At 36.6% G+C, this 15,707-nt stretch overlaps 3 protein-coding genes, 1 long non-coding RNA gene and 1 other non-coding gene across 9 annotated transcripts; 4 read left to right on the top strand and 1 right to left on the bottom strand.

The window, feature by feature from the left end:
- The first annotated feature begins 2,077 nt into the window (after positions 1–2,077).
- On the top strand, positions 2,078–6,230 carry LOC147295144 (uncharacterized). Of its 4 annotated transcripts, none has more exons than XR_015120587.1 (5): positions 2,078–2,264; positions 4,716–4,871; positions 5,143–5,413; positions 5,530–5,666; positions 5,943–6,230. It is a non-coding gene; the product is annotated as an uncharacterized LOC147295144 (long non-coding RNA). The 4 variants fall into 4 exon arrangements; XR_015120584.1 differs by having other exon boundaries at positions 4,364–4,871; XR_015120586.1 differs by having other exon boundaries at positions 4,364–4,871; positions 5,519–5,666.
- A 913-nt stretch (positions 6,231–7,143) lies between these two features.
- Positions 7,144–9,202, top strand: LOC147295143 (Homeodomain-like superfamily protein). Of its 2 annotated transcripts, none has more exons than XM_086232282.1 (6): positions 7,144–7,686; positions 7,775–7,851; positions 7,945–8,002; positions 8,084–8,159; positions 8,254–8,323; positions 8,420–9,202. In XM_086232282.1, exons 1-6 carry the CDS (start codon positions 7,554–7,556, stop codon positions 9,026–9,028), a joined length of 1,023 nt encoding a protein of 340 aa, XP_086088408.1. In that variant the 5' UTR covers positions 7,144–7,553; the 3' UTR covers positions 9,029–9,202. The 2 variants fall into 2 exon arrangements, with proteins under 2 accessions (XP_086088408.1, XP_086088407.1); XM_086232281.1 differs by having other exon boundaries at positions 7,145–7,686; positions 8,414–9,202.
- Positions 9,203–9,741: 539 nt separating this feature from the next.
- On the top strand, positions 9,742–11,912 carry LOC147295142 (protein HOTHEAD-like). The gene is made up of 4 exons (XM_086233262.1): positions 9,742–9,808; positions 10,031–10,144; positions 10,235–10,879; positions 10,958–11,912. Exons 2-4 carry the CDS (start codon positions 10,072–10,074, stop codon positions 11,836–11,838), a joined length of 1,599 nt encoding a protein of 532 aa, XP_086089388.1. The 5' UTR covers positions 9,742–9,808; positions 10,031–10,071; the 3' UTR covers positions 11,839–11,912.
- Positions 11,913–12,035: 123 nt separating this feature from the next.
- LOC147295141 (E3 ubiquitin-protein ligase MPSR1-like) lies at positions 12,036–13,090 on the bottom strand. The gene has a single exon (XM_086230628.1). It carries the CDS (start codon positions 12,913–12,915, stop codon positions 12,304–12,306), a length of 612 nt encoding a protein of 203 aa, XP_086086754.1. The 5' UTR covers positions 12,916–13,090; the 3' UTR covers positions 12,036–12,303.
- Positions 13,091–15,609: 2,519 nt separating this feature from the next.
- TRNAV-CAC (transfer RNA valine (anticodon CAC)) lies at positions 15,610–15,683 on the top strand. Its single transcript has one exon. It is a non-coding gene; the product is annotated as a tRNA-Val (tRNA).
- The last annotated feature ends 24 nt before the right edge of the window (positions 15,684–15,707 follow it).

The raw sequence follows: 15,707 nt of genomic DNA, 5'->3' as shown, positions 1-15,707 counted from the left end.
TGCAGTACAGCTTTTCTTGCTAAGGAACTTGGGGGACTTCTAGACAGTAGCTTAAGCAGGAACAAGTGTGTGGTTACTTGTCGTTCTGCTCGGACTCTTTTGTGTACAAAGTTCCCAACCAAGAAGTATCTTTTGCTCGGAAACTTGGGGGACTTCTGTTCGTATGATTAATCGTCTGGGCATAACGACAAGTCACACAAGGCCTAACACCATGCGGTTTGGGCCTAGACCCAAAAGACTAAGCCCTTCCTGGGCTCCTAGCCCATGATCTACTAGGCTCCGGCCTCCTAGGCCACGACCTCCTAGGCTCCGGCCTCATAGGCTCCGGCCCCCTAGGCTCCGGCCTCCTAGGCTCCGGCCCCATAGGCTCCGGCCTTCTAAGCTCCAGCCTCCTAGGCCCCGACCCGTGTCAACTCACCCGGATCCTCAAGACCGGTGACACGTGGCGCTCCTACAATGCAAGTCATCACAAGGGACACGTGTCATCACCGGATTTGTTGACACTCTTCCAAAGGTACTATAAAAGAGGTACCTTCTTGTCACAAAAGGGGAACTGAAATCATTATTATACTATTCACTCACTCTGCTCTCAGATCTCTCTGAACACTGACTTGAGCGTCGGAGGAGCTTTGGCCGGCACCACACCGGTGCCCTTCCCGCTCACTTTTGTGTACCTGTGCAGGGTGCTTGGATATCATTCTCTCTCATTACTCACCAGTCGGACCCAGCTACCCATTCCTGCCCCACTTCGACGTGTCGTCCACTCAGTGGTGGGTCAACGGGCCTACGTGGTTCGACTCGACGTTGACTGCTCTACCATTTTTGGGCATCAACAGAAATTTTATTGAATCCCCAAAAAAATGCAGAGCAGCATACAATCATACAATCAAGCAACTAATTAAAGCTGCAAACAAGGATTATAATAAGCTAACATTTTCAATCCTTGCAAACAAGGATTATATGCAGTAGACTATATATGTTTTCCTCACAGTTTTCCAAATAAAGTAAATGAAAGATTTTTATTATCCCTTCAATTGAAGTGAAGCATAGCCCACAAGAATTCATAGGCCAAGTTAATTAGTTCTCTACTGCAGCATGTCTTATATTTGTTACTCTGTATTGTATTGGTAAGGCAGCTTCACAATTGAGAATATGCTTCCAAATTGTGTTTGGAATATATGCAGCCAAACAACAAGTAGTCCATTGTTTCAGATGTCTTCTGCACAAGACACATTCACACAAACAGATCACCTATTTGTATTAGCTCTCAACCTGTCCTTCATTGTCAGCCAAGTTTTAAAACCAGCTTTGAAACAAAGCATTTAAATCATTTCTTACCAGCTAACACCACAAGGCATTTCCTCCTGATTATTTCCCACTTTAAATTACAAACACTTCTCTTTTTTTGTTGGCAAGTAAAACAGTAAAACAGCACTTCAAGTGCAGATGTCTGGCATACAAAACTCAAAAACAAGGATAATCACTGCAAAACTGGGACTTCAAAAATTAGCCAAGGACAATTTTTACCAAGGCATTTTTCTTCTTCTTAAAATCTTAACCCACTCACTATTTCCTTCATATTTTTGGCATTCGAAATAAGTGTTTTTATTTTTATTTTATGCAACCTTCCTAAGTGTTACTTTTTAAAATGCCTAAAATATCTTCTTTAAACAAAATGGTTGAGAAAAAATAACTCTACTTATAAGAATAATTGGTAAAATAAAATAACTGGTTAAAAGAATCAATCGTTTTTACTCCCCACTGTATCTTACAGTTATTCCTATCAGCATTATTATTATTTTTTTTGCAATTTATTCCTAAAAACCTGTAATTTACAATTTTTTTGGTGAATAAAAATTAGAAAACCAATAATATTTTTGGTCAAGAGGCTATAGTATTACTAATTACGGCGTGAATAAAAAGAAAGTTTTTAAGGAAAAAATGAGGAAGTCGGTCAAGAAAGAAAAGTGTTTTAGGATGGTCAGAATAGTTGCCCACAAAAAAAAAAAATTATGGTGTGAATAATAAAAGCACATATTTGTCTTCCCAAAAGGTTGCGTTTTGAAACGTAGAAAAGAAGAAGGTCCGCACAGTGCTGAAACGGGAGCATGCGGTTGGTTTAACCTTGGCTGAAGCGGCTTTGGTCTAACGATGAAAGCATTGACAGGCATTCCCTTCAATTTTTGCATTGCAGCTTTGAGTTGGTGCCATTGTGGGAAGTAGGAACTACCTGAAACTAAAAGCACAAACCTTGAACTTGTTAGGTACACCCAACACCCAACCAATTCCTTTTCCTTGTTTCATAGTGTTTTGTGTCTGAGTTATTATTTATCTTTTCCAAATTGGTGATGGGTTTCTTGCAAATGTTTTGTAATTGTTGGCATGGTCATGTATTTTCCTTAGGGTCTTAATTTCTTCGTCGCAATAATGGCTGCTTGGGAAGTTTTGAGCTACATTGGCTAAGAAAGTTGGCAAGTCTTGTTGGTCTTAGGTTTTTTTTGCTTTTAATTCAATGTAAATATTTCGAAATTGGGAATTACAGTTCCTTATGAAACATGTTTGTTGGGTTTTGATTAAAATGAGGGCTTGTAGCTTGTAAAGGAACTTTTATGTTGATGAAGATTTGTTTATATCTCGTCTCTTCTGTTATGCTTTCCCGTGAAGAATTACTGAGTGTACAAATTATGGATTTGCTTTTTGTTATTAAAATTTGTAATCATTTACTTGATATTTGAAACTTAGTTCATCTCTTACATTGTTCATGAATCTAAGTATTGTCATATCCAATCCAATCTTATGCATCAAATGAGGCCTTAGTTACACTTAACCTCATAAGTGATTAGTGATACAATGCGACAGATTTGATTATCCTATACTGTGGGGTGTTATTTGGATTCTGCACTTTAGGTGGTTTAAGGACCGTATGTTTTTTGTATGCCTATCTTCTGCCTGGGCATTTATGTTGCTCATCTCTTTACACCCTCTGCTCTTCTGGGGAGTTTCTTGACTTGTGTAAGCATCCCTTACCTATGCAGTCTCAGAACCTTTGGAGAACTTGGTGTCATGGCATCGCCAACATAGTTAAATATGTTTGCCAAAAAATGAGCCAGTTTAGCTATAGTGGTAGAGTTTTGACAACATGATCTTGTGAGCTTTTCAAATTCATATCGGAGTTATATTGGTTGTTATAATCTGGTTTGGGAGGCTCAGTGGAGCCTATGGTTATTTGTTTAAGTGTTGAAATGGACTAGGTGATTGATTGTCATGGCTCAAATCCTGTGGAAACCATTCCTAATCCAGATAATTCTTAGATATAAATAATTGTTAAGATCGTTATGGAACCTAGCTGAGTACTATTAGGGTCTTAGAACTTGTTCTTTGGACTTTCCCAGATACAGGTGGCTGAGATGTGTTCTCTGTGCGTGTTTAGAAATTGATGATATACCATATGTAGCATATCTTTTTGTAGGAAACAATTCTTAAATACCCCACTGTATCTAATAATAATATTAGCAATAAGCCAATAACCATATCAACAATGAGAAAAAATAGGAACCAACAACAACAATAATAATACTAGTACTTATGATAAGAGTAATAGTAACAATAACAACAACAACAACAACAGCAACAACAGTCATAATAATTATATTCTTTTCATTTTTTCCAAAATGAAAAAAAAAAAAAAAAAAAACCTCTTAGTGAATCAAGCTATGACTTGAATTAAGTAGATATTAGTTTTACCCTATATGTTTTCTTGAGAATTGCTATCCAATTACCCAGGGCCTTCTCTCTCCATGTGAACTGTGCCATGCTACTATGCCTTGGTTCGCTCATGCCAACCAAGTTGTAGTATTGCATCAGTTATATCATTTTGTTGGAAATAACTTAGTCTTGCCTGAATTATTTGAGGGAATATTCTTCATGATTGTGTTTTGTCTCAGTCAAGTTGTGGGGTCTTGAAAAAGATGTTGTGCCTCGTACAGATTCCAGAAATGGACACCACTTACTTCAGCAAGTGTGAGTATTGTCTTGATATATCTGCCATATACTAATTAAACATGCGCTTGCTAGACCCGTGTATATGTATGCATAGCTTTCTACATGATTAGGTGTAAGATAAAACTAATGTTTGCATTATCAGCTAAGCATACCTATGTAGACGATAATGGGAATTTATATTGACCAAAAGTTCAAGAGCAAATTGATAATTTTGAAAATTGGCTTGTCAGCTCTCCAGATGTGTTCCCCTATAAGCAATACATACGAACAGTTTCATTCTTCATTATGCTTAACACTATATATTACTGTTTAAATATTAAAGTTTGATATCTGATGAGCCATTCCATTTTGTATGTTTCAGAAGAGAGAGTATTCATTAAAGGTTTCCTTTGCAATTGAAAGCCTGCCACTTTGTTTATCAATGCATTTGAGATGGCTGAATTCTCTGTAGTTCAATCTGTTCATAATGGCTCCATTGCAGTAAATTCATTTTTGAGATCGTAACAAATGGTGTGTGTCTTCCATTCCCCTTTCAACGATGTGAAATATGTTTTTGAATTCAATACTAGGCCATAGAAAAGAGGAAAATTTTATCCAATACAATAAAAGGAGGTATAGCGGCTGTAGCCCTCTTTTGCATCTGGCAAAAAGAAGTCCATTTTTTATGTGTATTTTTGTTCATCTGATTATTTGTTCATGTACAATCATGTAAGGACGAGGACAGGTACCCTAAAAGTACTGTATTCCCCCACCTAAAGAAAGAAAAGAAGACAGTAATTAACCTTCTCAAGAATGCTTTGGGCACAAGGACATTGACACCAGATGCAATGGGTATGAAGGTACTTTGTGCACATGCCTGCATTATTAATGTAAGTGTTCTTTCCTTTTGGAGAGGGGGTGTTCCTTCTGCATTTCACTCTAACTGTTTAAACATGATGTGCAAGAAAAGTATTTAAACCATCATATGTACAATGGTTTCCTCTTATTCTGTTCTTTCTGATGAAGCCCATGAACATATACTTGGGTTTAAAAGAAATTGATTAGTGACATATTGCTCACGTCATTTTCAGTAGGTGATGACTGTGATGGACATAATATTGCAACAATTAGTTTTGATATTCTTTGGTGGGATTTTGACAGGTTCCTTTTGTTTCTCTTTTCTTGATTCCTGAGGCCATATTCTTCTCATCTTCTATCCATGCTTTTTTGAGATCTCCACTAATGGGTCCCTTGAAGAATAATAATTGATGAGGCACCTTTGTTTATATGACTTTTTGATTCACTGGACCTTCTCCTACTACCTAAAAATACGGGGGGCCATTTGGCATCATCCTAGAATCTCCTTTACCTGTTATGGAATATATTAAAGCAAGAAAGGAGCTTCAAGTACAGCAGCTGGTTAAAGAGAAAGGTACTTCAATAACTCTTCTTCTTTTCTTGTTTTTCAAACATTCGGGCCACGTACCATAAGAACCTGTCAATAATTATATTCCTTTCTTTGAATGTGAACTATGAGCTTGCCACTAGGGATATTAGTTCAACACAGAAGAAGCAAATGCTTACTCGGGTAGAACCCCTCACTGCTGTGAAACTAGACCCACCACTTGTTGGGTCCACCGGTGCAATCTTTCAATTGAACGATTTTAGCTGAAGGAATTATGACGGTAACAACCTGATTAGTGAATTCGTTTTCCCCATGTCAATGTCTTATATCCAAGTATCCAACTAACAGTAAATTAATGTGTTGAGTCAACTGTTAGGAATTTTTGGTGTAAGCATCAAATGCTTAAACAATCTTAAAGACACCATATGCATCCTCTAGTTTGTTCATTAGATTAATGCGGTCCCTCTCTCTTTTATACTGTTTTAACAATAAATTAGTATCTTAACTTGATGATGTTGATCGCCTTTGAATCCTGGGACATTGTTTATCAATGCAGCAGACCAACTGAATGTGTAGCACTGAGATGGCAAGCCTTAAGAAGATCAATCATTGGATTTTGATTCCAGTGATCAAACTCTTGACCACAACCCAAGAAATCTGAAGATCAATCTGATACAATTATTGACTTTTACGATTTCTTGTTGGCCATTGTGGCTTCCTTTTCTTTTCTTCTTTTCTTTTGGGTGAAAATTTCTTTTATTCTGTTGAGTTTGGATATGGATTACAGAATTAAAGCTAACAATCCCTTTGGAATATATTTCTTTATGGGACTTTTATGCAGAGTGAGCCCTGTTGATTACCCTTTATGTCATTTCATTTTGTGTTGGCATTTGTCAGAGAGAGAAAAGAGAGAGTTGAGTGTGTTGCTTGGTATCAGAACAGCCATAGCATGCTGGAAAAGCTTTATCCTGTTAGTAACATTAACATATCATAGGAGAGATTAACAAATTTTGATTATATTTTTTATTTACTCAAGTGTAGACTGTGTAGTCATTCATTTCAAGGTTTTTCGTTGAGCATAATCATTAGACAGAATTATATATTTGGAAAAGTAAAACAAGAAAAGGGTTATGACTCTAATGAGTATAATGCAATTATACTTAATTGGCTGTCTCTGATAAATCCAGGGAAGGAGCAATTGATTGATGTAACCTCTTCTGGCATTTAGTGCCCTATATTAAGCCAAGAAACTCAGCACCTAGATTCCCCTGTATTTGGATAAATCTTACTAATACGTGACTCCTTTTAATTTAATTTCCAGAAAACTAAGTAATGTATGCAGTATGTAGATGATTATATAGGAAGTTAAATTATATACTGATTTCAATAAAATTGCTGATTTGGTCCACTTTTTCTGGAATACTTCTTTACAAGAGAGATGGGTTATAGTTTTGGGTCCTAAAATCTAAGGCTAGATTCTTTGATTCCTCCATCCATACAAAGAACAAAAGGAATCTGCCAATCACACCACACCCTCCTCAGAAAAAGAAATTATATAAAATAAAAAAAAAGGGGGAAAGAAATTTAAAAAGAAAGAAAGACCCATTTCCCTTTCAGTCACCAAAAGAAATATTCATTATGACGTTCCCATCAACTCATTATTATTTTTTTTCCTACATTGCTTCACACACTATTAGGAAAGTTGCACCCATTATTCATCATGGTGGGGCTTCTTATTCATCAGGGAATCAAGCACAGAGAGAGAGAGGGGGTGTGGGAAAACAGCAAGATAAAACAAACCATACACTTTTCCTCTTTTCTCTCCTTTTAAGACTCAAATTGAACTATGTTGCTTTCTCTGGTTTTGCTGCATCAGAGATTCTCCTCCACCTCTTTCAAGTCAAAGAAGAAAGAAATAAAATTTAGAAAAGAAAAGTTGGTATGAAATGAGAGATGGAAGAAAGGAGGAACTACAGCTCATGGCATATATTCCCCCAACATAACCCCACTTATGTTTCCAGATATGGAGTGGGAACATAGGACAGGCCAACTACTCCAGATTATAAAGAGCTATCTATAGCTGCCACAAATTGAACCAAAGCTTTTTGGGGTAGAAACCAATATTTATGTTTCAGTCTGCTATCTGTTTCTCATCCACAATCCAAAAATGGGTCTGCAGAATATGCAAAATCAGAATATGAATTTGGTTTTGTCCACTGATGCAAAGCCTAGGCTAAAATGGACTCCAGAACTTCATCAAAGATTTGTTGAAGCAGTCAATCAGCTTGGAGGGGCAGACAGTTGAGTATTTAAGCTTAATGATATTGTCCTTCAAATCCTTTTATTATCAATACAAAGTTCTAATGTCTATGTTTCATATATGGGCAGAGGCCACACCAAAGGGTCTGACGAGGGTGATGGGGATTCATGGACTCACTTTGTACCACCTAAAGAGCCATTTGCAGGCATTTTTCTCTTTTGAGTTGATCATATTTAATCCTTTTTCCAGACCATAATTGAAAAACGTAAGTGTGAAACCATTTTGTTTTCTTGAGCAGAAATACAGGCTAGGGAAAAGCCAACAGTCAGATAACTGCACTGACAGTAAGGAAGAAGGTGACTCCAATGCATTAGATTATAAAATCTATAAATGATCATCATCTTTATGAAATCTTAATGTTGTCTTCCTTGATCCAGATTACAAAGAGATTCAGAGCAGTGATGCGCATTTCGGTGCAGATATCAGTGATGGAACTCACAGTCAGATTAATGAGTAATATAGCTAGAAATAGATCCCATATCTTTTTGAATTTAGATGGAAATGACAACACAAAGAGCTCCTATTGATTAACTGTTATGTTTATCAGAAGCTTGCAGATAGCTCAGTCTCTCCAATTGCAAATGGAAGTGCAGAGGAAACTTCATGAACAAATAGAGGTAAAAGTAAAACCCATAAACCAATACCATCCTCATTCATAAACAGTTTATGTACCAATACATGCCAATAAACCAGGGTTTTGATTTCAGGTGCAGAGACATCTTCAGCTACGAATTGAAGCTCAAGGGAAGTATTTACAATCAGTGTTAAAGAAAGCACAGGAAACTCTTTCAGGGTATAGTTCTTCAGTGGGAGTAGAACTTGCAAAGGCTGAACTCTCTCAGTTAGTCTCAATGGTTAACAATGGGTGCCCCAGTTCTTCATTCTCAGAGTTAACAGAAACAGGAACTTCAAGCCTAAAAGACATGGAAAGGAAACAAATGAGAGGCACCATTTGTTCCATGGAAAGTTCCCTGACATCTTCTGAAAGTTCAGGGAGGAAGGAAGAGAAGCAACCAATGCATGAGGATGGTGACCCTGGAAAGTCTAATGCAGCCTGTGTGGAACTACCATTAATGGACATCCACCCAGAAGATAAGCCATGGAATAATGTTACAAGCAATCATGCTAGTGGGATGAAGAGAAGTAGCAGTGCCATTTCTGATGGTATCATTGTTGAGCAACCACTTGCTAAAAGATCACTATCACAAAGAGACAAAAGTGGCAACCATCTGAGAAAGTCTGGATTAATGGTCACAATTGATCTGAATAGCCAATATCAGAATGACATTGATTCAGGTCCAAAAGCAATAGACTTGAACTAAATTCCTAGTTTGAACCATCTGGGTTTTGATTATATATAGTCTATATTGGAGCAAACTAAATTCCTAGAGCTAATCCTTTGTTTATAATATGTACATTGTTATATGTATGGACCTCCAAGGACTTTTGAAAGTATATTCATATCAAAAAAGGTATAATATATTGTGTGGATACAACTCTCTCTCTCTCTCTCTCTCTCTCTCTCTCTCTCTCTCTCACGTGTGTACATGAACACGTGTTTGAATGCCAACCTGGAAACTGCTTAATGCTTATGATCGTGTAAGTTCCACAATTAAACATAAAAAACTCGCTTTTTGGGTGATAAGCCACTCACAAAGTCCTGTAGAGAATGTTTTGCATACCCACTTCATTGCTTCTTGTCGTATGACTTGATACAATCATGTTAATCAATGTGTCAACTTAAAACCGAAGCATTCCAAGTAGAGTTCATTTTTGTTCACCACCATTTTTGGCAGTGAGCATTATCATTATGATATGTAATACGTGTCTCACTATTATAAATGATTATGGAACACGTGTCACCCATCCATGATAGTAGTAATACTCACCACACAAAAAAATGGTGAGCAAAAATAAACTCTTTAGAATAAATTCATTTTTGCTCACTACAAAAAAAGTGGCGGTAAACACTAAACACTACCATCATCATAGATGAGTGACACATATCCCACCATCATGGATTGTGGCACGTGGGTAAGCAAAAATGAAGGGTATTCTCTTCAAATACTTTTACCATATTTGTTAAGGGACAAGCAGGCAGGGTATACTAGGTTCAATTTTCACTATATATTCTATGTGAAACAAAATTATTAGGCATCCAATAACAAAAGGTATGAATTACTATCTAAGCCATGCGCATGTTGGCTAATGAATGCTTAGGAATTAACTCAATCAATTTTATGCACTAGCACTGAGAAACTCCATAATTATATACCCCACGCACATATTAACAAATTATGCCTGCCTTTTTCACCTTAATCCAGTTATATGGAAGCACAAGGTGTGGAGCTTCTACTAACTATTCATGGTAATGGGTTTTTCATTGCATCTGCTCCTCCTATTTGTTGACTTGGCTTTATGTTCTTCACGGCTTCAAGGTATGCCACTACTCCCTGTTTACTTTTAGCAAGATCTCATTTTGAAGCTTGATTAATGTTCATCATTGATATCCTTCTTTCCTATTGTAGGAAAAACACTCCCCCATATTACTTCAGATGTCAACGAAGTCTCGGGCAAGTCCTTCGATTACATTGTGGTTGGAGGAGGCACTGCCGGCTGCCCCTTAGCTGCAACCCTGTCTGAGAAGTTCTCAGTGCTTTTGGTGGAGCGAGGTGGCTCGCCATATGGGAATCCCTTGGTATTGGATACAAAGTACTATGGGTTCTCATTGCTCCAAACTGATGAATATACATCAGTTGCACAAAGCTTTATCTCCAAAGATGGTGTGAGCAGCCTCAGAGGAAGAGTTCTAGGAGGGTCATCTGCTATAAATGGTGGGTTTTACAGTAGAGCAAGTGGGGATTTTGTCAAAAAGGTTGGGTGGGATAAGGAGCTGGTAATGGATGCTTATAAATGGGTGGAATCTAGAATTGTCTTTAAACCTGAATTGACCCCATGGCAGTATGCTGCTGAATTTAGCTTTCTTGAATCAGGAATTTTCCCATATAATGGTTTTTGTTTGGAGCATATTGAAGGAACTAAAGTTGGTGGGAGTTTGTTTGATGTATGTGGAAGGAGACACACCTCAGCTGATCTCCTAGAGGCAGGGAATCCAAGCAATATCACAGTTCTTTTGAATGCAACTGTACAGAATGTTATCTTTCACAAAAATGGTAAGCATGAAACAGATAAAACCACTTGTAATTAAACTGATAAACCCTTTATGGTTGAATTTGTAAATGGTTTTGCAGGTGGGACAAATGAGACAATAGCTAGAGGTGTAACATTCATCAAGAGCAATGGTAGTTCCAGCCAAACTTATGAAGCTCACCTCAACCAGCCAGAGAACTCAAGTTCATGGGGTGATGTGATACTAGCAGCAGGGGCTTTAGGCAGCCCTCAGACTTTGTTATTAAGTGGCATTGGCCCTCATAAACACCTAAAGAACTTCCATATCCAACTAGAAGTGGACTTAAAGGGGGTTGGAAAAGGAATGAAAGACAATCCTGGTATTGCACTCTTAGCTGACTCTATGCCAAACAAATTTCCTCCAGAGCCTCCCAAAGTAGTTGCTATAGCAGATGACTTCAAAATCATAATTGAGGCAGGGATTTTACCTATTAGCTTCAATGCAACAGTAATGCCAATTGCTGCCAAACTTGCCTTTCCAGAATCAGTAGGAGAGCTTGAATTGAACAGCACAGACCCCAGGGAAAACCCATCAGTGACGTTCAACTATCTAGCAGAGGAAAAAGATTGGGCAGAATGTGTAAAGGTGGGTCAGTTGCTTGAGCGAGTTGTAAGGTCTGAATCAATTGCTTTCTTCCTGGGGATGGAACACAAAAATAGTTTGATGTCTACTGAAGATGAGCTAAGAAGATTCTGCAAGAAGAATGTGAGGACTTTCTACCACTATCATGGTGGCTGCACTATGGGATCAGTGGTTGACAAGGATTATAGGGTATATGGTGTAAAGGGATTGAGAGTAGTTGATGGGTCAACATTCCTGGAATCACCAGGCACAAATCCAATGGCCACTTTGCTAATGCTTGGAAGGTACCAAGGGATCAAGATTCTTGAAGAGAGAAAAGATGCTTCTGCCTCTAACAGGGACACCCAACAAAACCCATGACGCTTGTATTAGCCAATTACTATGTACATGCACCAAAATAAAAAGTTTTCAGTTTTTGGACTGAGTATAACCTAAACAACAACCTATGCAATGCAAAGCTTTCTTTCTTCAAACAGAAAAGGGGGAAAAAATATCATTCCCAAATTTCAAGTCCTGCATAGCACATAGATCAAAAATCCCAGTGTATATATATCAATTCAAAATGATAATAAAAGATAATTGAAAAACAAGGCAAAAAGATAATGGGAAAAAAATTAAGTTCTATTAACACCAAATAAAACTTGAAGCACTTTGTACAAATTCCTTCCTACAATCTGCTTAAAAACAAAACTTTGCTTCCTACAAATTTATTCAAAAAAAAAAAAAAATTCAATTTTTGTTTTCCTAACTCTGCACATCATGATCAGCTGCTGTTGGGCTTGAGCAAAAATCATTGGCATTAGAAGCAGCTGAAGTAGTTCGATCTCAATCTTCACTTGTTCTCCTATTATTGTTGACAAAGTAGCTGACCCTAATCTCTCCATCAACCGTCCTCTCTCGGCCCTCGTTATCACTCTTCTTGCTCAACTCTTCTTCATCAACAGGCATCTTGTACCTGCAAACAGGGCAAGACCCATGAATCCCCAACCACTTCTCTATACAATCTCCATGAAACCTGTGCTTGCAAGGCATCTCCTTGGCCACCCCATCAACCTCAAACTTCTCCAAGCAAATCACACACTCACACCCACTGTCCCCTTCACCAATCTTCACACATGGCAGGGCTTCTATGGAGGCCTTCGAGGCCGGTGGCTGACCACCCTTGTTACCCAACTCGCTCAGCATAGAATCCAAGCTCGACCCACCTTCAATTACCACCATTGTTCGGGTAAAGGGGTTGATGAAAATGGCTCTGTGATCAAGTGGGGTTTGTCTCTCAGGGTTTTCTTGATCTGGGTCTTCTTGATCTGGGTCTGTTCTTGGGGTGATGGTGGCTGCCAAGCCCAAGAAGAAGGGAATGAGCAGAGATGGATCTCTGTCCCTCGTTAGCCTATCAAAGAAAGCAATAAACTCAGCCGCCTCAGGTTCAGAAGCCATGAACTTTCTCTTGGATTCAGAACAAAGACGCTAACTTTTTTGAGGGAGAGTAGTTGGAGAGACTTGGGAAGCTAAAGAATTACGAGAATGGAGGTGGGTTGGGGTTGGGGAGGGTATAAGAGGGTGGAGGTGTGTCCCATTTCATCGAGAAAAGAATGTTGTGGAAGGATCTGGAATTTTGTGTGGAAATATCTCGAATGTTTTTGCGTATGATTGGCAGACGAGGAATACTAATTACACCTGGAGAAGGTTTTTGGATTTTACAGTGACGTGGAATAGTGCCAACGGACACGTCACCTTATGCATTAAAGAAACTTTTTTTTTTTTGTGTGTGTCTAGGTGTGTTTCGAATCGGATCAGAAATAGAGTGTTCCAATTTCAATTCAAAAAATTTCGGAATAAAATTTCTATTCAAAAAAATTGGAATTTCAACATCTCATTCTAATTCGGAATTTTCTTATTTCTCGAAATTTTCGAATTTTTTCTGAATATCACATTTTTGGAACTTTCGAATAAAAATTCAAAATTTTCAGATAAAAAATCAGAATTTTCACGTTACTTTTTTAGTATTAGTAAAAACAAACAAAAAAAATTAGTAATTACACGTACAAAAAATATAGGTGCTTTTGTTAGCATATTTGTTATTATGATACACATATATTTATAATATACATATGTTTATATTAATAGTATTAGTTTTTTTTTAATATATATATATTTGAAACAAATAACAAATTAATGAAACATATAGTAAAAAACTAAATAAATGATATAATATTAATATAAATACGAAATAAATTGGCATAATTTCAAAAATATCGAATCGGAATGTCTTTAAAAAATTTCAGATCGGAATTTGGATTGGATCGGAATTTACATATACATTCCAATTCCAATTCAATTATTTTCAGAATTCGGTATTTTCGGATTTCGGATTTCGGATTTGATTCGGACGTTCCAAAATTAGAAATTTTCGGATTGGAATCGGTCAGATTCGGATTTTCCAATCCAAATCACACCCCTATGTGTGTCATATTAAAGAAACATATCTAGTGTAGCAAATTTAGCCCCCCAACAAAAAAAAAAATTTAGACCCCAACCAAAAAGTGAGTGTAATTTTGGGTGTTCTTTTAATTAGGTTATGTAATTCTAGTTTTTTTTTTTTTTTTCATTTAGATTTTCAAATGAATCAAATCTCATCAAAATTGGCCAATGATCTAATGGATGATACACAATTTTTTTTTTTTCAAAGTAAATTATAAGTTCAAATCTTATAAACGACAATTGATCTTAATAAAAAAAATTATCATAATTGAATTTTATTTACTGTTCAAAATTTAGTAATTAGTTAGAGCTAAAATATTTTCAATCAAGTTTAGGTATCGAAAAATTATTATATGTAATTGTAACACCATGTGAGATAATGACATGGTGTTATCAATCCATTAAAATTATAACACGTGAACGATTTTAAGGGTTTAATATTAGATTTTAGGGTTTTATAAATTAATTATCATACACGTGTTATAATTTAAGTGGATTGATAACACTACGTCATCGTGTCATGTGATGTTACAGTTACATACAATAAGTTTAGGTCTCATTTTTTATCACCTCCCTATCTTATCGTCTTATAATAGCATTTTTGTCTAACTAATTGACAAATTATTTAATTTGTCCATGATTATAAAAACTAAGGCTATGCGCAAATTCAAACTATAGAAAAACATTTTATAAAAAAAAATATTATAATAAAAGGAAAATTTTGTGAAATAATCTCTTTTAATACCAAATTTACTTTTTTGACTCTCAGCTTCAAAACTAATTTTTTTGTACTCTTTTGACACCTTTTAGACCGGTGTAAATGTGTAATCAAGCGAGTGGATGTCCAAGATGAGACTGGTGTGGTTGAGCAAGATATTGCGAAACTTGAGCCATGGCAATCTGGATGGCGGAGTTCAACTTGCTATGGTTGTCGTCATCGCAAACGAGGAGTGGCGTCAATCTAGATTGTATATGGTAGCAAATTTGGATTTTGGGAACTTAGATCTTAGATATGGATTTGCATGTGGTAACAAAAGGAGAGAGATTCTAGGATGTGAGGAAAAAAAATAAAATTTTGATTTTGGTAAATGTGTAAATCAATAAAATTTTAAGAGAGACTGGGAGAGAGAGGAGGATAAGGTAAGAGTGAAAATCCAATGGCTTATATAAAGGGTATTTTGGTCCAAAAAACGTCAAAATTTCTCATGATAAAACATGTCCTTATGGCCCGCATAGGTTGTAGTATTGGCCTAAACACCTAACAAGAATTTAATGTTTGCTTTTCCAAATAAATAAACAACTCAGCATGATGCACATTGTCTAGGATTGGCAATTTGTATTGATGGATGGTATTCGTACAGACTACAGTGTCATATCGTGTTTTTGTCTAATACTAATAATCGTGTCGGATAAATGTATTAAATCAACACTAACTTGTTAACAAATGACAAAAATTAGTTTTAATACTAATTAAACAATTATATCATATCGAAATCGGATTACTCATATTTATTTAACACTACTACCATTTAAGTAGCAAAAAAAAAAAAAAAACACTACTACCATTTGTTTATTATTGATATTAACAAGTCGTGTTAACTAATGATCAATTCAAATAAGAAAAGCTCCTACAACAGATTAAAGCATAACGTCTGGGTGGTGTAGTTGGTTATCACGCTAGTCTCACACACTAGAGGTCCCCGGTTCGAACCCGGGCTCAGACATCTTTTTTTTGGAACAAAAAAAAA

Source organism: Dryas octopetala, chromosome 2 (assembly GCF_963921425.1).
Source record: "Dryas octopetala chromosome 2, drDryOcto1.1, whole genome shotgun sequence".
Classification (NCBI taxonomy): Eukaryota; Viridiplantae; Streptophyta; class Magnoliopsida; order Rosales; family Rosaceae; genus Dryas; species Dryas octopetala.
The sequence above is the reverse complement of the archived record's forward strand: the minus strand, read 5'-3'. Positions and strand labels throughout refer to the sequence as shown.

Excerpts from the sequence above, each read along its gene's own strand:
- LOC147295142 (XM_086233262.1), top strand. The coding sequence starts at position 10,072 with ATGGTAATGGGTTTTTCATTGCATCTGCTCCTCCTATTTGTTGACTTG. Across the intron at positions 10,145-10,234 it reads ATGTTCTTCACGGCTTCAAG|GAAAAACACTCCCCCATATT; the intron begins GTATGCCACTAC and ends TTCCTATTGTAG. Across the intron at positions 10,880-10,957 it reads TGTTATCTTTCACAAAAATG|GTGGGACAAATGAGACAATA; the intron begins GTAAGCATGAAA and ends ATGGTTTTGCAG.
- LOC147295141 (XM_086230628.1), bottom strand. The coding sequence starts at position 12,915 with ATGGCTTCTGAACCTGAGGCGGCTGAGTTTATTGCTTTCTTTGATAGG.
- LOC147295143 (XM_086232281.1), top strand. The coding sequence starts at position 7,554 with ATGGGTCTGCAGAATATGCAAAATCAGAATATGAATTTGGTTTTGTCC. Across the intron at positions 7,852-7,944 it reads ACCTAAAGAGCCATTTGCAG|AAATACAGGCTAGGGAAAAG; the intron begins GCATTTTTCTCT and ends TTTCTTGAGCAG. Across the intron at positions 8,324-8,413 it reads AACTTCATGAACAAATAGAG|GTGCAGAGACATCTTCAGCT; the intron begins GTAAAAGTAAAA and ends TTTTGATTTCAG.